At 37.7% G+C, this 26609-nt stretch overlaps 5 protein-coding genes and 2 non-coding genes across 10 annotated transcripts; 1 reads left to right on the plus strand and 6 right to left on the minus strand.

Moving 5' to 3' along the window:
• Positions 1–2869: 2869 nt before the first annotated feature.
• LOC149678019 (uncharacterized) lies at positions 2870–4335 on the minus strand. The gene is made up of 6 exons (XM_089836978.1): positions 4000–4335; positions 3855–3922; positions 3434–3547; positions 3162–3197; positions 3040–3084; positions 2870–2875 (listed from the first exon to the last, which is right to left on the minus strand). The coding sequence occupies exons 1-6, from the start codon at positions 4103–4105 to the stop codon at positions 2870–2872; spliced, it is 375 nt and encodes a 124-aa protein (XP_089693104.1). The 5' UTR covers positions 4106–4335.
• A 1045-nt stretch (positions 4336–5380) lies between these two features.
• LOC149678020 (uncharacterized) lies at positions 5381–7874 on the plus strand. 2 transcript variants are annotated; one of them, XM_089836051.1, is made up of 2 exons: positions 5381–6669; positions 6759–7874. In XM_089836051.1, exon 2 carries the CDS (start codon positions 6841–6843, stop codon positions 7627–7629), a length of 789 nt encoding a protein of 262 aa, XP_089692177.1. In that variant the 5' UTR covers positions 5381–6669; positions 6759–6840; the 3' UTR covers positions 7630–7874. The 2 variants fall into 2 exon arrangements, with proteins under 2 accessions (XP_089692177.1, XP_089692176.1); XM_089836050.1 differs by having other exon boundaries at positions 5381–6665.
• A 7114-nt stretch (positions 7875–14988) lies between these two features.
• LOC149678021 (uncharacterized) lies at positions 14989–17466 on the minus strand. 2 transcript variants are annotated; one of them, XM_089836052.1, is made up of 2 exons: positions 16198–17466; positions 14989–16104 (listed from the first exon to the last, which is right to left on the minus strand). In XM_089836052.1, the coding sequence occupies exons 1-2, from the start codon at positions 16212–16214 to the stop codon at positions 15234–15236; spliced, it is 888 nt and encodes a 295-aa protein (XP_089692178.1). In that variant the 5' UTR covers positions 16215–17466; the 3' UTR covers positions 14989–15233. The 2 variants fall into 2 exon arrangements, with proteins under 2 accessions (XP_089692178.1, XP_089692179.1); XM_089836053.1 differs by having other exon boundaries at positions 16194–17465.
• A 2435-nt stretch (positions 17467–19901) lies between these two features.
• Positions 19902–21015, minus strand: LOC149678022 (uncharacterized). Its single transcript, XM_089836979.1, has 5 exons — positions 20907–21015; positions 20773–20837; positions 20543–20656; positions 20247–20282; positions 19902–20166 (listed from the first exon to the last, which is right to left on the minus strand). Exons 1-5 carry the CDS (start codon positions 21013–21015, stop codon positions 20059–20061), a joined length of 432 nt encoding a protein of 143 aa, XP_089693105.1. The 3' UTR covers positions 19902–20058.
• Positions 21016–21708: 693 nt separating this feature from the next.
• On the minus strand, positions 21709–21872 carry LOC149678023 (U1 spliceosomal RNA). Its single transcript, XR_016366303.1, has one exon. It is a non-coding gene; the product is annotated as a U1 spliceosomal RNA (small nuclear RNA).
• Positions 21873–23459: 1587 nt separating this feature from the next.
• LOC149678024 (uncharacterized) lies at positions 23460–24979 on the minus strand. 2 transcript variants are annotated; one of them, XM_089837052.1, is made up of 7 exons: positions 24766–24971; positions 24630–24697; positions 24388–24501; positions 24127–24162; positions 24017–24061; positions 23895–23958; positions 23460–23832 (listed from the first exon to the last, which is right to left on the minus strand). In XM_089837052.1, exons 1-6 carry the CDS (start codon positions 24863–24865, stop codon positions 23920–23922), a joined length of 402 nt encoding a protein of 133 aa, XP_089693178.1. In that variant the 5' UTR covers positions 24866–24971; the 3' UTR covers positions 23460–23832; positions 23895–23919. The 2 variants fall into 2 exon arrangements, with proteins under 2 accessions (XP_089693178.1, XP_089693177.1); XM_089837051.1 differs by having other exon boundaries at positions 23460–24061; positions 24766–24979.
• Positions 24980–25754: 775 nt separating this feature from the next.
• Positions 25755–25918, minus strand: LOC149678025 (U1 spliceosomal RNA). The gene has a single exon (XR_016366308.1). It is a non-coding gene; the product is annotated as a U1 spliceosomal RNA (small nuclear RNA).
• Between the last annotated feature and the right edge of the window lie 691 nt (positions 25919–26609).

Raw genomic sequence — 26609 nt, forward strand, 5'->3', positions numbered from 1 at the left:
AAGAAGAGAAAGAGAGAGAGAGAGGTGCCACCGTATTCGGGACACGCTGCCTCCCCCATCCCCCGCCCGACTATCTCTAACTGTAGTTGACGTCATAAGTGGGCCACGCTATGCCGGGAAGATGAATACACGAGTTGAGTCTGGGCTCCTCCGGCTCCAGGGGTACGAGAGTGGCTTTCTTTTGTCGTCTGCCGAATCTCTCCATGCTGACTAAGACGATCAAATATAGTACCCTTCATCCAAACACCCCCCCCCCATTCCTAGTGGGGAGGGGGGGTGATCTACTTGAGAGGTGACGCGTACGGATATATATAAGCGTAATTCGCCCAAGGCGGCGCCAGTTTTCACCTTGAGAGTTTTATAGATTTTATAATATTATTCAATAAAATCATACCACGTGACTGGCGTAAAGCGACCATTTTCTTAATCAATAATTAAAACATTTATCTTTAATCGACTCGTAGTTTACTTTCTAGGTCTTAAATTAAATTTAGTGGGTGGAAGAACTTACTAAGTCTTCAAAATATAAAGAAACTTAAAGATAATGCGTTACTTTATATACTCTTTGAGCCACTTGGAAGATAATAAATTTCTTAGAGAAATAAGGCCTATGTTAATCCTATGGAGAACTTTGAACACGATTGCTATTTCTTTCGAACCTTGTATTATCTCAGTCCCAATTACTCGTAGGGAATTTTAAAGATGAAGATTTGAGCATAGATCTTTCTTTATTTTGCTTAATTACTCGGCCCCTGATTGTCGTAACGCCAAGTATTTAGCATCGTTGGAAAAGGGTGAAATGGAACTATGGCATACTCAAAGGACATCCCCGTACCTACTATCAATTACTCCGTGAATTTCTTATAATTCGAGCAAACACAAAATTTAACAGTGTAGGCCTAACCTAGAACTCGTAAATACATAATCCGAGTACATACACAGTTTTATAGGTAAGGCGTAATAGTTTGTAAAAAGCAAGCGGAAGTTGCGTGCCACCACACCACGTGTTATCCTTATCCTGTAGTTTAGAAGGGAAACATCAGATCCCCTCCTTGTTTTTCGCTCGTGATCCTTTCCTACAACAGTAGGCTAAAACGCGGCGAAAACCAAACCAAAGTACCTACATCACTCCCTCTTCCTTGTGTGTCCCCCCCCCCTGGGTCCCGAATCACGCGTGTCGTCGTGAGCCTCCTCGTGACTCACCTCGTGCACCACCTTCCTCTATCAAACCCCTAATGACTCTTGCTCCTACTAGCTCTTTTTCCGGCAGATGCCCACGTGCTAGCAAGATCCCCCCCCCAAATAAGGAAAAGCTTTCTTCCGCCCCCACCCCCTCCCCCCGTATATACAATTTAAACAATTTTCAAAGCAAGGATGACTAGAGCATAAGTACTCTCTCTCTCTCTCTCTCTCTCTCTCCTCTCTTTCAACCCAAAATATACCGACTCATCATCTTCAAATTTCTACGAGACTATCAGGAACCAGGACAGTACACAGGGTGGAATAGGTATTCGAGGAAAGGGTGAGCTAGTTTCTCCCTCTTATATGGAAAATTTTCTTCTATACTCTAGGTTTCCTGCTATATTATAGAAGGGGTTTCTCGTACACCGTAGGTTTCCTCCTATACCGTAGAAGATCTCCTCCTATACCGTAGAAGATCTCCTCCTATACCGTAGAAGATCTCCTCCTATACCGTAGAAGGTTTCCTCCTATACCGTAGAAAGTTTCCTCCTATACCGTAGGTTTCCTCCTATACCGTAGGTTTCCTCCTATACCGTAGAAAGTTTCCTCCTACTGTAGAAGGTTTTGTTCCATACTGTAGAAGGTTTTCTCTTATACTGTAGAAAGTTTCCTCCTACTGTAGAAGGTTTTATTCCATACTGTAGAAGGTTTTCTCTTATACTGTAGAAGGTTTTCTCTTATACTGTAGAAGGTTTTCTCTTATACTGTAGAAGGTTTTCTCTTATACTGTAGAAGGTTTTCTCTTATACTGTAGAAGGTTTTCTCTTATACTGTAGAAGGTTTTCTCTTATACTGTAGAACGTTTCCTCCTATACTGTAGAAAGTCTCCTCCTATAAGGCAGAGTTTCCTCCTTTACGGCAGAAGGTTTCCTCCTACACTGTAGAAGTTTTCCTCCTACACTGTAGAAGTTTTCCTCCTACACTGTAGAAGTTTTCCTCCTACACTGCAGAAGGTTTCCTCCTACACTGCAGAAGGTTTCCTCCTATACTGTAGAAGTTTTTCTCCTGCACTTTAGATTTCCACCTAAATATTTATGAAGAATAATTAATTCATGTTTCTTAATTTCATATCAGTAGTTATGTAACATGCATTGATTTATTGTACATACATTTTCATAATAGTAGTAAGAAACTACTATATTTTAGAAGGATCATTCTACCCAACATTAAAATAGCCAAACCATTCTGTACTATTATTATATTTCAGGCGGAAATATCACTAAGAATAAAGGTAGGTGTTATGATTATTTTTACGTTGAGTCCGGGAAAACTCCGATTGCAGCAAATTGGTGGCACGTGTATATACTGTTTGCAATATTGAAAAATTGCCGAGGTTCGTTTTTTTTTTCTTTTTGCCCCTAATGATATACCTATTCTTTTGTTTGTGTGCAAGAGAGCCATGTATGGTATAGGTGAACTAACTAGGCCAATGCCGCGCTCACTGGCCTCAGGCCTTAAGGCTAATTCGTCCTGCTAGACATTACCTTCAAGGCTAGATACACGAGATAACTATACCTCTCAAAATAATAAATATTTCCTGAAAAAGTTGGTCTGGAAAATCCCCTCAATAACTATAGATTTTAAAATACAGTTCCAGTATAGTTAATACGTGCTATTACGTTGCATTTTATTTCTAATTGTACATTAATTTGTAATTTCAATTCAAAGTTATTTCGACTTTGGAAGAAGTTTATCAAGTACACAATTCTGATGAAACGTAAAAAAATATATAATAAATGTTCTGAGAACTACTTTCATTTGGATCAGGTGTATCAATGCGCGCAAGCTTCTACTTACCAAAAAAGGTTGCGCTCCTTTATTGTACTCTTCAACGGTCAATTTCTACGAATACGGTTTGCATTTTAACGTCAATTAAAACGGACTTAATTAGATTTAATGACGGACAGATTAAAACATACCCGCTTAGACTGTTCTTTAGCAACATTGTCGTAAAACTAGCGCCATCAATTAAATTAAATAAATTTTAATTAGTGTTTTAGAGCATATGGGATTATCTACGGATATTCGTTTATATTCGTTGCCACGCATTCGCTATTTGCCGAGTACCGACTCTTCGCCCATTTTAGATACGGGCTAAGACGTACCAGGGGATTCGGTTTGGCACTCGTCGAATAACGAATACGTGGAATTCAGAGTTTTCCCAACAACTAAAGCGACTTTTCGAAATCACCTGGATATAAATTTTCGCTCCTCCTTTGACGCAGGAAACTTCGAACAGTGATTTAAGAGAAAACTCTCCGATAAGACCGACATCTTTAGCGCAGAATGAGAAGAGTTCTTTCATCTGTTTTAAAATGGCAAAATCAAGTGTTGAAGAAACAATTAATGTATCTTCCGAGGGGTCCGACACTTCCAGAGAAGCCAACGCCATTGACTCATTGAAGGGAGCGTACGACCGGTTTTGGTGTAAATGTCGGAGCCCTCGGTACCTTCCGCGTACTGGACTGGTAATAAAAATGGACCAGAGTTTATTTCTCAATGGTCAAGCCGGGACTCCTTTACAAAACCCAGCGTTACTTCTCAGAAATCATATCTTCAACCATATCGGCATCTTTCCACCGCGCTATCACTAAACGTATGCGTGTATTTACCAAGGGTGAGGCCTTTTCCTTAAAGCAGAAATCAAACCCCTCTCGATAAGCTTTGTTTCCACACAAACCTATTAATAAACAAAAATTACAGCTTTTATGTAACCCGGGAGAGTTCAATAAATACGAAATATAGGCCTACACTTACTTTTCAATACTTCAGCGTGTGTCATTTCCTCTTCGGCGAAGTACGTGGCGAAATTCATGGCCAACAATGCGAAGGTAAAACAGGCGAGAGCAGCGGAGGTTCCCATTTTGTGTATACGATATGAAACGTATCTTTAAATTCAAAGTAAAATCTCCAAAAGCCAGTAGGCCTAGTCCCGTTTATAACAACTTTGGAAATGGCGAAAAATATTTTCCCACCTGCTTCAAAAGTCTATAACACGATTTCCCCCCATAAGTTAGCATCGAAACGAACACGCCGATTTCGTCTGGGAAATACGAGACAGCAATGCCAATAACAAATATAGTCTGGCGATACTTCAATGTGTCCGTTTTACTTATTGTAATCTATTATTGACGTATGATTCTAATGATGATTATACCATGCTTAAAGTAACGTTAGTCGACTAAATATGTTTTCAATGCTTGATCATCTGCTTAAAACATTCGTTCTTCAAACAGACAAAATTGTCGAAAGACATTAGAATTGTAGCAGACGGTAAATACAGATTCAGACTTTTCCTTGTTAAAACCATTAAATAGCAAATTACAAGAAATATGACCACATTAAAATATTTGGATTTAAAAGCGATTAACATCATATTTATTCAGACTTCTACAGAGATATGGGGTTCAGGTAACAGAGTTTAATTTTATATTTATTGAAGTATGTAAGGGGTGAGCCCGAACGCTCACTGCGCCCCCATTTGTCGCTCAGCAAAAACACGAGTGAAACCTCTACACTACCCTCCTCTCACTTCAACTTGGAGATACGGTAGATTTACACCTAACAGTAGATTTAATACTGTACCGCTTATTTCCGAATTAAAGTGAACTCAAACAGATTTAACGAAAGTGAATAATTTCAGTTTCATATTCCCTTTAAAAATCGGGGTAATCGAATAGTCGTTAATTGAGTTGTACCAAAATCGGCGGGTATAAAAAATAGCGCGTCACCATTTACTTATTTATCTTTGAATTATTGGAAAGTTGTTGAGAGAGAGAGAGAGAGAGAGAGAGAGAGAGAGAGAGTGAGAGAGAGAGAGAGAGAGTAGAGAGAGGTAAGTAATCGGTATTTGTTCAAGAATAAGTTGAATTTTTTTAAAAGCTTATTTGTCCGGCGAGTCTTTAAGGAGCCAACTAAGAACTAAACGTATCTGACTTGACACTAAATAAGAGCCTAGACTCGCCCCAATCGGACATCAGTGATCAATGAAAACTGATAAGGTAGGCCTATATAGACCTATAAACGCGTTAAGCCTTTGCTTATTTGTTGCGTATCGATAAATCTCGTGAGCATGTATACTTAAACCACGCCCACTTTTGAAAACGGCTAAAGTAGATAGATTTTGACAGTTTTGCCGGTGAGATGGTACTGTTGGTACAGATGGTACTGTTGGTACAGTTGGTACTGTTGGTACAGTTGGCGCCTGGCACCGAATTGGCGCCTGACACCAAGATGGCGTCCTCACGCCAGATTTTTTTGGCGGGGAAAACCAGGGGAAAGCTTGACACCATGTTGACTTTGTGAATGGCGTGGAAATTTTCAATTTCGGCGGGAAAACCAGGGGAAAGCTTGACACCAAGTTGGCGCCGTTACCGCTGTTGACGCCGTTATCACTGAAGTCGCTTCAATCTCCCCTTTGACGCCAGATATTCAATGCGCGCCTTATCCTTATTGACTTTGATAAGGGAAAACATATGTTAGGCTTAAGACTAAGCGCCATATTTCCACAACTTCTCCTGAAACTAGAATTCAATTATGGCGCCAGATATTTGTGGGCGCCTTATTGACTTTGACAATGTGGCGGGGAAATACGTATGGAAAAATACGCGACCAATGGGGGTAAATAAGTGTGGGGAATTTTTCGTTTTCAATGGCGTCTTCTTATTTTCAAATCAATACGTTACACTTATCTGTCTAAAAATATCTAGGTATATTGGCTCGAATTTCTTAAATACGGCGCTGGAACCGTTATCTTAAATAGTATCCCTACACCTGCTTCAAATAGCGTATCATTAACGTAAGCCAAAACAGAGACGTACAATACAATGTGTTTGACCTAAAATATATTATTGGAATACACTATGTTAGGCTTAACATTTTTAACGAAGTAGGCGGGGAATATGAACGGAAAAAAGAGTGTTCGGTTTTCGGATACGACGGTGTACGTGATTCCTCAAGAGGACAGGGTGAACCATGAATTTCGTAACCTGCAATGGTTTAGAATGCAATTAAAGTGTAAATACGAATACATATTATCCCCGATATTGGAGTTGAAAATTGAACTTTTCGCTAACCCTTGTCTTACACGCGACTCGAGGCTTTCTACGTCACGTTAACTTTCGACAACGTGGTGGGAGGGGGAAATTATATATGTTAGGCTTAGAGATTAAGTGTCATATCGTCGTTCGTCAACGTGTTTGAGGATACCATGGTAAATACCCGGGTTCAGAGCGTCACGGTAAATTCCCGTTACGTCGTTGATTGAGAAAATACACCCATCATATCTTGGGTTATCGTCTCGCGATAAGATCCTATAAAAGACGCGGTAGTTTAAAAGATAAGTCATTTTACGACTCTTCAAGCTTTTCACCCCAGCTAACGATATCCACGTGTCATCACTTAGAAATGGACTCAGTTAAATTGTAAGTATGTTCTTAACAATATAGTTAACCCTTGCATGTCCATTTGTATCCAGACTTATAATTAGAGTATTCGGTTAATTTTTTCTCCATCAGGGACGGATCAAAAGCGTTCTCCGAAACTGACAATACGCCGGACACGCCTTCCTGTCCTATCTGCTGTAGTGAGGATGGTAGAATGAATTCACCCATTACTTTAGAAGCCGCCGTTAGACGAAACAACTTAAGACGAATTGAAAAATTTGGTGCTATCGGATGGGATAAAGATTACGGAAAATCCGAAAGGACTGCAGATCCCGAAACGGGGGATTTACTAATAAACCCCATACCGAATGAAGTCTATAATGTAGACGATGGTGAAGGTTATATATGGCAATACGTTAATGGCCCTAATATAAATTTTGGTTTGAAACACTTAGCGATGTACAGATTACTAACTTCTACAGTACAATTACCCGCAGGGTCATTAATTGACATGTATGCTAGACAGTTTCCATGTATCATAAATAAGAAGACCCATCAATTCAAATTGGAAGAATTTGCGGGAGATACTATCCTCGAATTTCCCGTACACCTCACACCACACAAAATGTACGGAATGCCAAACCCAAATATTTGCCATTTAGGGAGTTGTCACCCCCGCAATGAGGGGGAATGTAAATTTCGCACCTTTTATTACGGTGGATACGAATTTCATTGTCCATATCAGTACTTGAGAGTTCTGAACTTAGCTCTTCATATGTGTATGTTTATGGTATACAAAACTAACAAAACCGTAAGGAAAAATTATAGTGATGAAAACGACCTAGCTACGCATTATATATTCAAGGCCCTGCAGATTTGCAGGTTAGCCAAGTGTCTGTGTGATAACACTCACAGTTTAATGTTTCACGAAGTTCATTATCACATGAGATCCAATGACGCGAATAATTATTTCGCGAATAAGTATTTCGCAGACTTTCTTTAACTATGATTACCCCCGATCGGTTAAGCGAGGGAGTATAGTGTTTCAATAAAACGTGTTTGAAAATGCTGTGAAATTAATAGTTTAAACGATGTTAAAGCGCGAATAATAATTTCGCGAATAAGTATTTCGCAGACTTTCTTTAATTAATAAAACGTTTGTAAGTTCGACATTTTGTAGGCGAAGCATAGTGTTAAATGCTAAATAATATTTGTAGAATCTCGAATAAAAAGAAAATGGTTGAATGATATGGGTTTCTAATTATTTTACGTAGGTTTAATATAATTAATATTTTAAGCCCATTTTAAAACCTTAAATTTTGGCCATTTATTTAATTTTCAGCATTAATTCACATATCAAACGATATATATCAATAATAAGTACATCTGACATCACTAAAATACAATGAAACCCGGGAGTATTATTCACACGTACCCATCTCACGGTCCATGAAATCTTGTACATCACGGTATTCTTGGCTTGTTAAATCATCCATCTCGTCGGAATCTGGGAAATGCTCAAGCATGTGGATGTTCAAAACATCAAGGTCGTCAAACCATTTATCGCAGATGTAACAAGAAACTTTCGGAGGCGGTGTGTCAGGCAGCGTGATGACATCTGGTTGGTCATACTCTTTAATCGCAGCGACACACTCAAATCGATCCATGAGATCATGTAGGGTCTGATTTTCCTGGTCTGTTAAGTCATCGAGGGTAAGGATGCAGGAATGCGACGAGGTAGGAGGGTTGTCACCGGCAGGACGGAAAGAATCAGGAACAAAGGGGTATGCAACCCCAGACGTCACCTTAGACCCCTCAAGTCCATCCCCTTGGGCTGAAAGGACATTTCTATGGTCGGGTATACAAATAAACGGAAATATAGATTAGAATGGTGGAATGTTATTACATCATACAATTACACCTTAACTAAATATACCATCACTTACTGTACGTACTTGAAAATTATTAACTTATTCGCTATTTCACAGAGTAGCCCGTCTAAAATAACGAAGTTCCTCACACTAACCCCAATCAAACCCCACATCCAATAACCCCTCATGAAATTCTACACACTAAAAACCATACCCATAAATTACTAATAAATTATTAAGTGAATTCTCTAAATATAAGTGTAAAGGGATGGGTATACATTGTTAAGAGTATACTTACAATTTAACTGAGTCCATTTCTTTGGGTTAACACGTGAATTTCGTTAGTCGAGGTAGAAAGTTTGAAGAGTCGTAAATGACTTCTTCCTTTGACCTACCACGTCTTATAAACCATCCGTTTTATCTTAGGTTTCAATTATAATCGAATAAATGCACGTGGGGAGAGGGATTGATTTATTCGCAATATTTGTTGTGTTTCGGAAATAAGATTTACATCTTGCGAAAAACGTTTTCAATCAACTTAACCACACTATTGTTTACTAGACATGATTAGAAGAAGAAGAACATTTCCATTCTTTTTATCTGATGTTTAATCATGCGCGCGGGAAGAGGGTTTGATTTCTTCGCAATATCTGTTTGTTGCGTTTCGGAAATAAGATTAACATCTTCCGATATTTGTGTGCTGTTTAGGGGAAACATATATTTATGTTCAAAAATTCACTATTTCTGTTCAAAGTTTCACTATTTCTTGTCAAAGTTTCACTATTTCTGTTCTATGTTTCACTATTTTTGTTCAATGTTACACTATTTCTGTTCAAAGTTTCACTATTTCTGTTTAAAGTTTCACTATTTCTGTTCAAAGTTTCACTATTTCTGTTCAAAGTTTCACTATTTCTGTTCAAAGTTTCACTATTTTTGTTCAATGTTTCACTATTTCTGTTCCATGTTTCACTATTTATGTTCAAAGTTTCACTATTTATGTTTAAAGTTTCACTATTTATGTTCAAAGTTTCCCCCAATTTCTGTTCAATTTCTCCCTTTTTCTGTTCAAACGTCCCCATTTCTGTTCAGACATTTCTGCGTGGGAAGAGGGATAGATATCTTCGCAATATCGGTCTGTTGGAAATAAGATTAACATCTTTCGAAATTTGTGTGGTGTTTAGGGGAAATATTTACTTACGCGTCGAAAGAAATTGTAAAATGTTTTTCTTTTACATCAATACGAAATATCTGTCTTTCTAAACTAATTTGTTCATTCAGCGTTGATGGTAAATATGGAGATAAGATTTAAAATAGGCCTACAAATAATTAAAAATTAGCTTAAAATAATAATTAATTCAATTCTCAGAAACATATATACTAGCAGCAAAGGTACCCGGCGTTGCACGTGAGCCCATAAGTCCGTCGGGGCGATTTAATTACTTTTGCCGAAATTCTACATCGCTTTACTAATTTCTATGGTTTTGAAATCGAATTTCAAAGTTCCATAACTAAAATTCTAATGTGATATAAATGTGTTGAATACCTTATTAGCTAATAATGTATGAATTCCTAGAATATAAACGTCTTACTCCTAACCGGGATACATTAATTTATAATTTTAAATTACTTTAGTATTGTGAGATTTAGAACTCTTGATAAATTCCTAATCCTACTGCAAAAGTTTATATCGAAAACGATTTTTCAAGGTGAAAGATACGTAGTGTAAAATGGATGATTTCAAAGTTCAGACTAAATACAAGAAAATCAATGAAACACCATCTCCTCATTAACATTAATTTATGTTTTGATATTATTGCAGTTTGGTTTCTAATATGTTTATAGGTATTTACGTAATAGAGAACGTTTTCAAGTGACTGAATTTCGATAAAGTTTTGTTCACAAGAAACTAAAAAAGCGGTTGAAAGTGTCATGAAATGTCTATAATTCAATTAAAAGTATCGGCAAAACACTAAAATTGGTTAAAGTTTCGCTAAATGTTTAGTAAACGTTTCGTTATTCGACTTAAATATATCCGATATTGTTAATATATGACTATTATAAAACAGATAATGAAGTTGAATGGCGAAAAAGTGGTCGAAAGTGTTGTTAATCTACTAAAATTCGGATGAAACTGATGTGAAATGAAAGAATTCAATTGAAAGCGAACTAATACGACTAAGAAAGTGGATCAAAGTTTTGTTAAACTACTAAAATGTGGTTCAAATCACATTCAAAGGAACTAAAAAGCAGTTGAACGTTCATGAAATGACAAAAGTACAATTGTAAGTAATGTGTTTAATATTTATATAAATTTTGTAAGAATATAAATACTTCTCGCGGATCTCAACAGTGTGTGAATGTTGATCACACGAATGTTAACAGTAATTGGTTCATTAACGCAACAAATGTGGATGATTACCAAGAAATAAACCCATTTGATTTCAATCGTGATTTAATACTATCATAACCAAAACCTCGGTACATCACGACGTTTCGAGGAGACCATTAGACACGTAATACTAGTCAAAACTCATTGGTGAGCAATTAACAATTGCTAATCTTGTTTGCAATATAAACCAGGGCTTTGAACGTAGAATTTATCCCAGTTTGTTTATTTTATCAGTAAAGATCTTCTCAAGACACACTTTCTTATCAGTTCGATAAATGGAAATTTTATTGATGATAAATTATAAAGTGCAACGCCTAATAATTCCGCATCTCTTTTATCAGTATCATCGCCTTTTCGATCTTACGTTGAAATTTCAAAATATCATTTAACCACTTTGGAACAGAAAAACTCCAATGCAAAAACAGATGGACACGCGTATTTTCAATAGAATATGATTTACCACAGACATTGGATGGAAGTGTCAGGGCTACCAATCTCATGACCGGGAGGGGGCCGCCTAATAAAACACGCGCCGGGGAAAACAGAAATACACGCGTGGCGGATACACGCGTGGCGGCCCTCCCCCGGTCATGAGATTGGTAGCCCTGACACTTCCATCCAATGTCTGTGGTAAATCATATTCTATTGAAAATACGCGTGTCCATCTGTTTTTGCATTGGAGTTTTTCTGTTCCAAAGTGGTTAAATGATATTTTGAAATTTCAACGTAAGATCGAAAAGGCGATGATACTGATAAAAGAGATGCGGAATTATTAGGCGTTGCACTTTATAATTTATCATCAATAAAATTTCCATTTATCGAACTGATAAGAAAGTGTGTCTTGAGAAGATCTTTACTGATAAAATAAACAAACTGGGATAAATTCTACGTTCAAAGCCCTGGTTTATATTGCAAACAAGATTAGCAATTGTTAATTGCTCACCAATGAGTTTTGACTAGTATTACGTGTCTAATGGTCTCCTCGAAACGTCGTGATGTACCGAGGTTTTGGTTATGATAGTATTAAATCACGATTGAAATCAAATGGGTTTATTTCTTGGTAATCATCCACATTTGTTGCGTTAATGAACCAATTACTGTTAACATTCGTGTGATCAACATTCACACACTGTTGAGATCCGCGAGAAGTATTTATATTCTTACAAAATTTATATAAATATTAAACACATTACTTACAATTGTACTTTTGTCATTTCATGAACGTTCAACTGCTTTTTAGTTCCTTTGAATGTGATTTGAACCACATTTTAGTAGTTTAACAAAACTTTGATCCACTTTCTTAGTCGTATTAGTTCGCTTTCAATTGAATTCTTTCATTTCACATCAGTTTCATCCGAATTTTAGTAGATTAACAACACTTTCGACCACTTTTTCGCCATTCAACTTCATTATCTGTTTTATAATAGTCATATATTAACAATATCGGATATATTTAAGTCGAATAACGAAACGTTTACTAAACATTTAGCGAAACTTTAACCAATTTTAGTGTTTTGCCGATACTTTTAATTGAATTATAGACATTTCATGACACTTTCAACCGCTTTTTTAGTTTCTTGTGAACAAAACTTTATCGAAATTCAGTCACTTGAAAACGTTCTCTATTACGTAAATACCTATAAACATATTAGAAACCAAACTGCAATAATATCAAAACATAAATTAATGTTAATGAGGAGATGGTGTTTCATTGATTTTCTTGTATTTAGTCTGAACTTTGAAATCATCCATTTTACACTACGTATCTTTCACCTTGAAAAATCGTTTTCGATATAAACTTTTGCAGTAGGATTAGGAATTTATCAAGAGTTCTAAATCTCACAATACTAAAGTAATTTAAAATTATAAATTAATGTATCCCGGTTAGGAGTAAGACGTTTATATTCTAGGAATTCATACATTATTAGCTAATAAGGTATTCAACACATTTATATCACATTAGAATTTTAGTTATGGAACTTTGAAATTCGATTTCAAAACCATAGAAATTAGTAAAGCGATGTAGAATTTCGGCAAAAGTAATTAAATCGCCCCGACGGACTTATGGGCTCACGTGCAACGCCGGGTACCTTTGCTGCTAGTATATATGTTTCTGAGAATTGAATTAATTATTATTTTAAGCTAATTTTTAATTATTTGTAGGCCTATTTTAAATCTTATCTCCATATTTACCATCAACGCTGAATGAACAAATTAGTTTAGAAAGACAGATATTTCGTATTGATGTAAAAGAAAAACATTTTACAATTTCTTTCGACGCGTAAGTAAATATTTCCCCTAAACACCACACAAATTTCGAAAGATGTTAATCTTATTTCCAACAGACCGATATTGCGAAGATATCTATCCCTCTTCCCACGCAGAAATGTCTGAACAGAAATGGGGACGTTTGAACAGAAAAAGGGAGAAATTGAACAGAAATTGGGGGAAACTTTGAACATAAATAGTGAAACTTTAAACATAAATAGTGAAACTTTGAACATAAATAGTGAAACATGGAACAGAAATAGTGAAACATTGAACAAAAATAGTGAAACTTTGAACAGAAATAGTGAAACTTTGAACAGAAATAGTGAAACTTTGAACAGAAATAGTGAAACTTTAAACAGAAATAGTGAAACTTTGAACAGAAATAGTGTAACATTGAACAAAAATAGTGAAACATAGAACAGAAATAGTGAAACTTTGACAAGAAATAGTGAAACTTTGAACAGAAATAGTGAATTTTTGAACATAAATATATGTTTCCCCTAAACAGCACACAAATATCGGAAGATGTTAATCTTATTTCCGAAACGCAACAAACAGATATTGCGAAGAAATCAAACCCTCTTCCCGCGCGCATGATTAAACATCAGATAAAAAGAATGGAAATGTTCTTCTTCTTCTAATCATGTCTAGTAAACAATAGTGTGGTTAAGTTGATTGAAAACGTTTTTCGCAAGATGTAAATCTTATTTCCGAAACACAACAAATATTGCGAATAAATCAATCCCTCTCCCCACGTGCATTTATTCGATTATAATTGAAACCTAAGATAAAACGGATGGTTTATAAGACGTGGTAGGTCAAAGGAAGAAGTCATTTACGACTCTTCAAACTTTCTACCTCGACTAACGAAATTCACGTGTTAACCCAAAGAAATGGACTCAGTTAAATTGTAAGTATACTCTTAACAATGTATACCCATCCCTTTACACTTATATTTAGAGAATTCACTTAATAATTTATTAGTAATTTATGGGTATGGTTTTTAGTGTGTAGAATTTCATGAGGGGTTATTGGATGTGGGGTTTGATTGGGGTTAGTGTGAGGAACTTCGTTATTTTAGACGGGCTACTCTGTGAAATAGCGAATAAGTTAATAATTTTCAAGTACGTACAGTAAGTGATGGTATATTTAGTTAAGGTGTAATTGTATGATGTAATAACATTCCACCATTCTAATCTATATTTCCGTTTATTTGTATACCCGACCATAGAAATGTCCTTTCAGCCCAAGGGGATGGACTTGAGGGGTCTAAGGTGACGTCTGGGGTTGCATACCCCTTTGTTCCTGATTCTTTCCGTCCTGCCGGTGACAACCCTCCTACCTCGTCGCATTCCTGCATCCTTACCCTCGATGACTTAACAGACCAGGAAAATCAGACCCTACATGATCTCATGGATCGATTTGAGTGTGTCGCTGCGATTAAAGAGTATGACCAACCAGATGTCATCACGCTGCCTGACACACCGCCTCCGAAAGTTTCTTGTTACATCTGCGATAAATGGTTTGACGACCTTGATGTTTTGAACATCCACATGCTTGAGCATTTCCCAGATTCCGACGAGATGGATGATTTAACAAGCCAAGAATACCGTGATGTACAAGATTTCATGGACCGTGAGATGGGTACGTGTGAATAATACTCCCGGGTTTCATTGTATTTTAGTGATGTCAGATGTACTTATTATTGATATATATCGTTTGATATGTGAATTAATGCTGAAAATTAAATAAATGGCCAAAATTTAAGGTTTTAAAATGGGCTTAAAATATTAATTATATTAAACCTACGTAAAATAATTAGAAACCCATATCATTCAACCATTTTCTTTTTATTCGAGATTCTACAAATATTATTTAGCATTTAACACTATGCTTCGCCTACAAAATGTCGAACTTACAAACGTTTTATTAATTAAAGAAAGTCTGCGAAATACTTATTCGCGAAATTATTATTCGCGCTTTAACATCGTTTAAACTATTAATTTCACAGCATTTTCAAACACGTTTTATTGAAACACTATACTCCCTCGCTTAACCGATCGGGGGTAATCATAGTTAAAGAAAGTCTGCGAAATACTTATTCGCGAAATAATTATTCGCGTCATTGGATCTCATGTGATAATGAACTTCGTGAAACATTAAACTGTGAGTGTTATCACACAGACACTTGGCTAACCTGCAAATCTGCAGGGCCTTGAATATATAATGCGTAGCTAGGTCGTTTTCATCACTATAATTTTTCCTTACGGTTTTGTTAGTTTTGTATACCATAAACATACACATATGAAGAGCTAAGTTCAGAACTCTCAAGTACTGATATGGACAATGAAATTCGTATCCACCGTAATAAAAGGTGCGAAATTTACATTCCCCCTCATTGCGGGGGTGACAACTCCCTAAATGGCAAATATTTGGGTTTGGCATTCCGTACATTTTGTGTGGTGTGAGGTGTACGGGAAATTCGAGGATAGTATCTCCCGCAAATTCTTCCAATTTGAATTGATGGGTCTTCTTATTTATGATACATGGAAACTGTCTAGCATACATGTCAATTAATGACCCTGCGGGTAATTGTACTGTAGAAGTTAGTAATCTGTACATCGCTAAGTGTTTCAAACCAAAATTTATATTAGGGCCATTAACGTATTGCCATATATAACCTTCACCATCGTCTACATTATAGACTTCATTCGGTATGGGGTTTATTAGTAAATCCCCCGTTTCGGGATCTGCAGTCCTTTCGGATTTTCCGTAATCTTTATCCCATCCGATAGCACCAAATTTTTCAATTCGTCTTAAGTTGTTTCGTCTAACGGCGGCTTCTAAAGTAATGGGTGAATTCATTCTACCATCCTCACTACAGCAGATAGGACAGGAAGGCGTGTCCGGCGTATTGTCAGTTTCGGAGAACGCTTTTGATCCGTCCCTGATGGAGAAAAAATTAACCGAATACTCTAATTATAAGTCTGGATACAAATGGACATGCAAGGGTTAACTATATTGTTAAGAACATACTTACAATTTAACTGAGTCCATTTCTAAGTGATGACACGTGGATATCGTTAGCTGGGGTGAAAAGCTTGAAGAGTCGTAAAATGACTTATCTTTTAAACTACCGCGTCTTTTATAGGATCTTATCGCGAGACGATAACCCAAGATATGATGGGTGTATTTTCTCAATCAACGACGTAACGGGAATTTACCGTGACGCTCTGAACCCGGGTATTTACCATGGTATCCTCAAACACGTTGACGAACGACGATATGACACTTAATCTCTAAGCCTAACATATATAATTTCCCCCTCCCACCACGTTGTCGAAAGTTAACGTGACGTAGAAAGCCTCGAGTCGCGTGTAAGACAAGGGTTAGCGAAAAGTTCAATTTTCAACTCCAATATCGGGGATAATATGTATTCGTATTTACACTTTAATTGCATTCTAAACCATTGCAGGTTACGAAATTCATGGTTCACCCTGTCCTCTTGAGGAATCACGTACACCGTCGTATCCGAAAACCGAACACTCTTTTTTCCGTTCATATTCCCCGCCTACTTCGTTAAAAATGTTAAGCCTAACATAGTGTATTCCAATAATATATTTTAGGTCAAACACATTGTATTGTACGTCTCTGTTTTGGCTTACGTTAATGATACGCTATTTGAAGCAGGTGTAGGGATACTATTTAAGATAACGGTTCCAGCGCCGTATTTAAGAAATTCGAGCCAATATACCTAGATATTTTTAGACAGATAAGTGTAACGTATTGATTTGAAAATAAGAAGACGCCATTGAAAACGAAAAATTCCCCACACTTATTTACCCCCATTGGTCGCGTATTTTTCCATACGTATTTCCCCGCCACATTGTCAAAGTCAATAAGGCGCCCACAAATATCTGGCGCCATAATTGAATTCTAGTTTCAGGAGAAGTTGTGGAAATATGGCGCTTAGTCTTAAGCCTAACATATGTTTTCCCTTATCAAAGTCAATAAGGATAAGGCGCGCATTGAATATCTGGCGTCAAAGGGGAGATTGAAGCGACTTCAGTGATAACGGCGTCAACAGCGGTAACGGCGCCAACTTGGTGTCAAGCTTTCCCCTGGTTTTCCCGCCGAAATTGAAAATTTCCACGCCATTCACAAAGTCAACATGGTGTCAAGCTTTCCCCTGGTTTTCCCCGCCAAAAAAATCTGGCGTGAGGACGCCATCTTGGTGTCAGGCGCCAATTCGGTGCCAGGCGCCAACTGTACCAACAGTACCAACTGTACCAACAGTACCATCTGTACCAACAGTACCATCTCACCGGCAAAACTGTCAAAATCTATCTACTGGCTAATGCGGTCAACGATACCTAATCTATAAACACGCTCATGCGAACTAAAGGTTTTTTTAAAACTGTTTATCTTACATGTATAATTAAGGACATTCAAAAACAAATGAACTACTTTGAATTTGCAATAATATAAATAAATGCTACTATAGAATTTTATATATGTCCCCATAAGTTTATTGTCCTCTTTAGAATACTTTTGTAGAGAATAGGAAGCTTTAGTGTGACACGTCACCCATACTAATTACCCATAGAACCAAAGCGGTACGAAGCATGGTTGCCAACTGAAAACCTAAGCCCGTGACCTAGGCACTGACTTCACAACCGAGATAGCTCAATTTGTCTTAAGTTTTAAATTAAGGGAATTATTGCGTTTAATACCATCTTAAAAATAATAATAGTATATTGTATTGTAGATTTAAAGACAGCGTAATTTGGCATAGAATGACGTGGAGTGTTGTGGTGGGGGGGGATAAAAGGGGGATTGGCCTCGCGGTTTATAATAAACTGAGGATGTTCGAATCTTCGCCGCTAATGAAAATGGCGCAAGAAATGCAATTACTTTGCGCAAGCGGGGCAACAACCCCACGACGAATCCCCTCATTACGCGGCGATAGACGATGGACCCCCAAACCCGCTCGCTTCGTTTCATTTGGCCCCCAAATAAAAAGTCAATAAACGCAAAGTTATCCTACCTTTGTTAATTGATTTTAAATTCGGTATTTCCATCATTTGATTTTCCCACTGATTGTATTTCTAGGCCTTGGTCAGACTATGGTAAAATCTTAGGTTACCATCGCTCACCTCGTTGAACTTGAAGTTCATTTCCCTGTTCAGACGCCAGAGCAGACGACTTAAAACGAGTCGCCTGCAGGGCCGGAAATAAACACAGGACACTGGACATTTTGACCAATACATTTTCCGTAGTTTTAATGGTTTGACTATGAAGATGCGACAGTATTTTTGCACACTCCAGTGGACAATGTCCTGTATAGTTTTTCCAGTCAAAGGGGGCGTCACTGGACACATGTCCTATAAGAATATTTTTCTTATTTCCGGTTCTGATTCGAAATGGCTTTTCATATATCGTCTGCTACAGCGTAGCTCACTCGATCACGCGACAGCTGGACATGATTGAGTCGGTTATGGGTATATCTAAAGAAAAGGCGCTAACGAAGTGGCGCCATCTCGACCCTCCCCCCGCGTTACTCTTTATTTTGATTACTTCCGCCTTGATTTACTTCCGGTTGTATAGAAGCGCTAACATTGTAGAGATCTAAATTTGGTCCTCCGCGCTATTTTCTTGGTTAATCCCAAGTCAGAGACGAGATGTCCGCACTCGCAACCTCCGAGCTAACGCGCCAGCATCAGTCTATTTTAAAAGAAAAACGAACGAGGACGCAAGAATAGGGTAAGACCCCCGTTCGGAGGAGGCTTTAGTAATTACTAGCGAAGTGGGCGAACTGCTAATGGAATTAGCATGACACGCCCGCTAACTCCCATCCGTCCGAAGATGTCGCCCGCTATCGTCTAGGCCCTTACCTTAAATATACGAATTACAAGTTCTCCAAAAAGATAACCTAGTTTATTCTCCATGCTGTGACAAATTCCAAATAGGTTCCCTGGGTCCTCACCTTGATTTAGTCTACTACTTACGAACCCTATCAGATTTTTCATTTCAAAATTTTAAATAGGTTTTCGACCCTAAGCGTCTAAAGTAATTTTCCCTGATTAAATTTAATTTTCGCTTTAATTTGTTGGAAGAAACGTCAATTGTGGTATAGCTAAAAATGACCAGTACCATGAGCTTCATGCTAGAGCTGCTGTACAAGACAATTACCCGGCCAGTATAAAATTCCTTGAGTTTTCCCTGACAAATGTTTTTCACTTTTACTCTCAGAAACATCAGAATGTTGTAAACCCCATCAGTACTTAGTCCATATTCTTAGGACTACGCCCCTCCCCCCCACCAACATCCTCGGGGTTAACAAGAAGGTCAAGAAGAAAAAACGTTCCCTAAAGGTTTTCCCAAAAAGTCAAACCTCGTTACAAATAATACGAATTTAACAATTTCTTTAAAGTTTAGTGTAATATTTGTAGACTGACAATTAAATTCGTCTTAATTAGTAAATTAATTACAATTTTCACGGCGTTTCTAAGCGAAGCCATGGCAGTATTACCATTTGATTTAATTGCCCCTTTCGCAAGTGCAGACCGCAATTTTCTGACCTAAATATATACTTTAACAAAAGCGGTTAGAAACCAATGTAATTCCGGTCAAAAGGTAGTTTTAAATGGCGAATGTGGTATCTCCTAAGCCGCTCAAAGACTATAGATTCCGTGAGTGGTATACTTTGCAAATTGGTTACGAGCTGAAAAAGGCCCTCAACAGCTAGATTTTTTGAAATACAGTTCCAGTTAATATGTACTAAATTACGTTACGCTTTATTTCAAATTGTACATTAATTTATATTTTCAATTCCAAGTTATTTCGGCTTTGGAGTCAGTTTTTCATCCACACAATCCTGATGAAACGTAAAAATATATAATTACTGTTCCATGTTATTAAAAGAAAGTACTACTTTCATCCTGATCAATGCGCCTAGACTTACCGAAAAGGGTTCCTCATTTTTTACCCACGTTTCCTCGGATATTTTCTATAGGAATACGATTTGCATTTTTAAAGTCAATTAAAACGGAGTCAATTAGATTTAATGAAGGACAGATTAAAACATACCCGCTTTGACTTTTCTTTACTACCGCAATCATGAAACTAGCGCCGTCAATAAAATTAAATAAATTTCAATGAGTGTTTAAGAATGAAAGCTCGGGTTAGGTGTTGGGATTATACTCGATTACATCGTTGCCTCGCATTCGCTACTTGCCGAGTACCGAGCCTTCCCCTAATTGTGGCCCCAATTCAGACACGGACTACGACGTACCAGGGGATTCGGCTCAGGACTCGACAAATATCGAATACGTGGGTGGAATCCATTGTTTTCCCAACAAACTAAATCGCCTTTTCGAAATCACCTGTGTATATGTTTTCGCTCCTCCTTTGACGCAGGAAACTTCGAACAGTAATTTAAAAGAAAAGTCTCCTTTGATTCCGACCTTTTTAGCGCAGAGTGAGAAGAGTTCTTTCATCTATTTTAAAATGAAAATAAAAAATCAAGTGTATAAGAAACATTGATCTTCCTTAATTGCCATTCAATACGTATTATATTATTGAAGCGAAAAAAAATAGATTTATTTGTATTTACCAAGGGTGTAGCCTTTTCCTTATAGCAGGAATCCATCGCCTCAATAGTTTTGTTTTCACAAAACGCTATCGATAAACAAAATTACGGCTTTTCATAAAATCCGGCAGAGTTCAAGAAATACGAACTACAATTACGTTTCAAGTCCTCATCACTGAATGTCTGTTTCTCTTCGGCAAAATACGTGGCGAAATTCATGGCCAACAAGACGGAGGCAAAACAGGCGAAAGCAGCGGAGGTTCCCATTTTGTGTATACGATATGGAACGTATCTTTAAATTCGAAGTAAAATCTCCAAAAGCCAGTAGTCCCGTTCATACCAACTTTGGAAATGGTGAAAAATATTTTCCCACCTGTTTCAAAAGTCTATAACAAGATTTCCCCCCATAAGTTAGCGTCGAAATGAACACGCCGATTTTGTCTGGGAAATAAGAGACAAGAATGCCAAAAAACCTTCTTGGCATATTGTAAAAAGGAACAGGGCTATCTCCAAAGATGTACGCTCGCCTTATAGACGAGTAACCTATCCCAACTCTCAAGATGTCGGTCTTTATTAACAATATTGCATATATATTCTGGCGTTACTTCAATATGTCTGTTTTACTTATTGTGATCTATTATTGACGTATGATGACTCTAATGATGATTACCATGTTTTAAAGGGTTGTCAGACACGAGAGTGAACGCCGTTAATTTCGACTTAAATTGACAAATATTTCTTCAATGCTTGATCATCTGCTTAAAATATAGGTTGTTCAAACAGACAAAATGTCGAAAGACATTAGAATTTTATACGCCACGAGTACATACAGAGTCAGAGTTAACGTGGTTAAAACCATTACATTGCAATTACAAGAAATATGAATACATTAAATTATTTGGATTTCTATAGAGATATGGGGTACAGGTAACAGTGTTTAATTTTATATTACATAGTTTGTGGGGGTGAGCGCGAACGCACGACCCCCGCTACCAAAAATAGTACGCCCCACTGATCACGATTAGTGATAGTGGTGAGGGTCAACCCGATCGGGGTGCAATGATCGGGTCTCGCCCCAGCCCGCCTCCTCAAAGATCAAGGCCGCAGCGACGCCAGGTAAGTATGATTACAATGAAATTACCTTCAACTTATATACTAAACAGTGGAAAGATAAAAAATAGCAGTATCTATTACAAATAATGGTTTGAGTTGCAAAATTTCCATTTTTAAATTACCCTGACACTCAATGTGAAATTCCCTGACTTTTCCACGTATTTAAGGTATTGTTGTAAGCCAAACTATTGCAATAATTTGAAATCATACATGGCAGGGTTTAGAAGTTGATCCCGAATTCGGAAGTGCGACGACGTTTAAAGCTCGCAAATGGGTTAAGAACTTAAGAGCAAAGCTGATCTCTTAAAATGGAGATAGTACGCCATGATCGTACCTTGGAGAGGACTTACCTTTCAGTCGGATTAGAGAGAAAGTCCAATTTATAGGACCGGCGGCCGAGGTTAAGGGAGATTTTAGTCTAGAGACCGATTAATTGAGTCGAAAAGTGAAGGCGCCCCCCGCTACGCCCCCACCCCGCGCCAAGCCAATATTAACCTTAAGGGATTATAATTACGTAATTCCGCCTCCTTCCCTTAAACGCCCCCCTCCCGCCCCCCCGCGCCACGATGACTTAACTCTCGGCTTCTTGGTCTTATTTCGCTAATGCGCTACCACCGCGAGGGCTCGGACACTATTCGTCAAAAATAATCGCCTCAAAGTTGGTTCAAATTGTATTTATCTATATGGGAAATGTTAGTATTTTATAAAAAGTAAAATTTCAAATTTATTTTTTTTCAACAGAGTTTGAATTTTAAGCAAACCAAGGCTTAGTGAGTAGCGGTATAAAACTTGATAAACGTTGTTTTTAGTTTTGCACTCTTTAGGGCTGGAAAACTATTGTTTCCTCCTCTTGTGGCTGAGCGCCTTTTTTTTTTTTTTTTTTTGGTGTGACCAATTTGGCCAAGCAAAACTGTGTTATGGCCAGGGCCATCTTGTTACCTTTAGAAAAGAGTTGGAAATGGTAAAGGCAGATCTAGCCCTATTTTATAAATTAATTCCAATAATAACGGCGAAATTATGTTTAACGAGTGTTGAAGGGGACTCATCCGTGACCGGATCGACGCCATTTTTATCGGGCCCTGCCCTGATTGGCCGGGCAAAAATTTCTTTTCTATACAGCGATCTAAAATCTGAACTTTGAAATTATCGAGAAAATTTTAATGAGTTTTTTTTATATACCCTTAATAAATTAAAAAAATATTACTTGTTTTTCAATTTCATTATCCCTTGAAATAACCCAAAACACCGAGAACAACAGAGAAAGAAGAGTTGATTATTTTTTTAAGAAACGCGAGTGTCCGGCACCTCTTGGGGGTACGGGGGGGGGTGTTGCAGGAGCGAGGCAGTTAACTTAAAGTCTCACGCGCCTGGAATTTGCGGGAACGCGCCCGGATTTCAACTCCGGAGATAAGTTAGTTGCAGGGACCAACAAATTTCCTCGAAAAACCTTTTCGTAACTTTTAATTGTCAAACACGCGGCCATCATTGCTTAATCCAATTTCTTAGAACGTCCCCCTCCCCCCCCCACCTTGCCCCACCATCATCCTCGGGGTTAAAGACCCCCAACACCCGGAAGGTCAAGAAGAAAAAGTGTAACTGTCCCTAGAGGTTTTCGCAAAAAGATATTTAGTCAACAAGAACAAGGTTTCTATAGACAAGTAAACACGGCTTAATTAACAAATAACTTAATTGCAATTGATACTTTGAATTTCGCGGAATTTCTAAACGAAGCCATGGTAATTTTCTCATTTGATTTCATTGCTTCGTTTGCAAATGCAGAACGCAATCTGACCCAAATATGTAATTTACTTACATGGTATTAGTGGCGTGGAAGGCAATATAATAAATGACGAATGTGGTAATCTCCTAAGCTACTCAAAGACTATAGATGCCTCAATATTCCGTGAGTTCATGTTAAACGTTTCCAGGAAAATTGGTAACGAGTTGTAAAATACCCTCAATAACTATAGACTTTAAAATACAGCTCAAGTTACTATGTACTAAATTACGTTACGCTTTATTTCAAATTATACATTAATTTGTAGTTTCAATTCCAAGTTATTTCCGCTTGGAACTACGTTTTTGATTCCAGCATTCCTGATGTAAACGTAATGTTTAACATTAGGTGTATCAATACGCGCGTGCTTCGACTTACCAAAGTGGGTTGCATCTCTTTCTCCCACTTTTCAATAGATATATCCTATGAATACAGTTTGCATTTTTAACGTCAATTAAAACCGAGTTAATTAGATTTAATGAACATACCCGTTCAGTCAGCACTTTCGCAATGCAATTACTAACCTGGAAAATCAATTAAAAAATAAATATTTTAATTATTATTTAAATATAAAAGCTCGAGTTAGTTGTTGGGGGGATTGCCACGTTATTTGCTATTTGCCGAGCGTGACCCCAATTCAGACACGGGCTAAGACGTAGCAGGGGATTCGGCTCGGGACTCGACGAATATCGAATACGTGAAATCCATAGCTTCTTATAAACACAAACTAATCGCCTCTCAAAATTCACCTGGATATAAATTTTCCCTCCTCCTTTGACGCAAGAAACATCGAACAGTAATTTAAAAGAAAAGTCTCCTTTGATGCCAACATTTTTAGCGCAGACCGAGTAAAGTTCTTTCGCCTTTATTTATTTTAAAATTAAAATAAATAAACGTAGAAGATAGTATTAATGTATTTCCCGAGGGGTCCGACACTTCCAAGCTCATTGAATTCAGCGAGCCATATACGGAAACATATGTTTGTACTTACCAAGGCTGAGCCCTTTTCCTTAAAACAGACAGATACCGTCTCTCGATAAGCTTTGTTGTCACACGTCGCTATTAATAAATAAAATTACAGCTTCAATAAAATCCGAGAGAGTTCGATAAATACGAACTACACTAACGTTTCATATCTTCATCGGGTGTCATTTCGGCGAAATACGTGGCGAAATTCATGGCCAACAAGACGAAGGCGAAACAGGCCAGAGCAGCGGAGGTTCCCATTTTTGTGTGTAACGATATGAAACGTATCTTCAAAATGAATGTAAAATCTCCAAAAGCCAGTAGTCGTGTTTATACCAACTTCGGAAATGGTGAAAAATATTTTCCCACCTGCTTCAAAAGCCTATAACATCATTTCCCCAATAAGTTAGCATTGAAGCGAACACGCCGATTTTGTCTACGAAATACGAGACAGCGATGCCAATAATCCTTCTCATTACACGGAAAGTGAAAAGATATTAACCGAAGATGCACGCTCGCCTTAAGACGAGTAACTTATCCCAACTACTCGGGATTCGGGACAAATATAAGATTTGAACAAGTAACTCCGGAAACAGAATGGCCAACAAGTATTTAGGGACCGAACCGTGGAAAATACTTATACTTTTTTCTCAATCAGAAACTAATTACGAAATGTGATTGGGACATGAAAAATGGGGAGGAGCTTCTCTCTCAAAATGGCGGTCGTTTTTAACAGAAACAGATATAGTCTGGAGTTACTTCAAATATGTCAGTTTTACTTATTGTGATCTGTTATTGACGTATGATGACTCTAATGATGATTATCATGTTTTTAAGGGATGTCAGACACGGGAGTGAACGCCGTTAATCGACTTATATTCACAAATATGTTTTCAATGCTTGATCATCTGCTTAAAATATAGGTTCTTCAAACAAACAAAATGTCGAAAGACATTAGAATTCTAGACGCGCACGGGTAAATACAGAGTCAGAGTTAACCTTGTTAATACCATTAAATTACAGTTACACGAACTATCACCACGTTAAAATATTTAGACTTAACAACGATTAACATCATATTTATACAGACTTCTACAGAGATATGTTGTACAGGACAGGTAACAGTGTTTAATTTTGTATTCACATGAGTTGGGGGTGAGCGCGAACGCACGACCCCCGCTACCAAAAATAGTACGCCCCACTGATCACGATTAGTGATAGTGGTGAGGGTCAACTCGATCGGGGTGCAATGATCGGGTCTCGCCCCAGCCCGCCTCCTCAAAGATCAAGGCCGCAGCGACGCCAGGTAAGTATGATCACAATGGAATTAAAGCTAATTTATATACTAAACAGTGGAAAGATAAAAATAGCAGTATGTATTATAAATAATGGTTTAGTTGCAAAATTTCTGAAGTGACCATATAAAGAAATCTCCACAATTTTTGGTTTAGGATTTGTACAAAATGATAATAATTGAATTCCTCTATGGTTGATTGTCTCTGATGATGTCGAACTTAGGCTTTTAATAAGGCCCATATTTTTGTATCGCATCACGCCTTAAGGTTGACTCAAACCACCAAGGGGTGTTTCTGTATTCTTAGGTTAATAAATGTACAGTTAACATTACGATGTATAAAGAGGTAGACAGGTGAATGGGGGTGGGGGTTCAGATTTTAACTTCCGCTTTCTAAGGTCCGCTTCCGTTTCGGGGTCATTTCCGGGAAAAATATAAAATTAGAGGAAGTCTTACGTCTTTCTTTTACCCCAAGCCCCCTCCCCCAAACCCCTTACATTCTCTTAAAGAGACGCTAACTCAATTTCGAGGGGCGCACCACTCACCTGAGCTGATTTATGTCTCAAACGTTAAACCCCGAAGCTAAACACTTAATTTTAATATGCAGGGACATTCATGTACTCTTAAGTAGCAGGTAGAGGTGCAGTGAACAAACTTTTGAATTGAATGACCACGCCCACAGCCTCCATCTTTCAAAATGGCAACAAGAAA

The sequence above is a fragment of the Phalangium opilio genome, unplaced genomic scaffold (assembly GCF_054372755.1).
Source record: "Phalangium opilio isolate 3A_F unplaced genomic scaffold, DU_Popi_V2 ptg000042l_1, whole genome shotgun sequence".
Classification (NCBI taxonomy): Eukaryota; Metazoa; Arthropoda; class Arachnida; order Opiliones; family Phalangiidae; genus Phalangium; species Phalangium opilio.

Excerpts from the sequence above, each read along its gene's own strand:
- LOC149678019 (XM_089836978.1), bottom strand. The coding sequence starts at position 4,105 with ATGGGAACCTCCGCTGCTCTCGCCTGTTTTACCTTCGCATTGTTGGCC. Across the intron at positions 3,198-3,433 it reads GAGCGAAAATTTATATCCAG|TTTTACGACAATGTTGCTAA; the intron begins GTGATTTCGAAA and ends TGATGGCGCTAG. Across the intron at positions 3,085-3,161 it reads CTAAAGAACAGTCTAAGCGG|AAATTGACCGTTGAAGAGTA; the intron begins GTATGTTTTAAT and ends CCGTATTCGTAG.
- LOC149678022 (XM_089836979.1), bottom strand. The coding sequence starts at position 21,015 with ATGGGAACCTCCGCTGCTTTCGCCTGTTTTGCCTCCGTCTTGTTGGCC. Across the intron at positions 20,838-20,906 it reads CAGTGATGAGGACTTGAAAC|CGTTTTGTGAAAACAAAACT; the intron begins GTAATTGTAGTT and ends GTTTATCGATAG. Across the intron at positions 20,283-20,542 it reads GAGCGAAAACATATACACAG|TTTCATGATTGCGGTAGTAA; the intron begins GTGATTTCGAAA and ends TGACGGCGCTAG.
- LOC149678024 (XM_089837051.1), bottom strand. The coding sequence starts at position 24,865 with ATGGGAACCTCCGCTGCTCTGGCCTGTTTCGCCTTCGTCTTGTTGGCC. Across the intron at positions 24,502-24,629 it reads AGGAAAAGGGCTCAGCCTTG|GCGAAAGAACTTTACTCGGT; the intron begins GTAAGTACAAAC and ends AAATAAATAAAG. Across the intron at positions 24,062-24,126 it reads CGAAAGTGCTGACTGAACGG|GATATATCTATTGAAAAGTG; the intron begins GTATGTTCATTA and ends CTGTATTCATAG.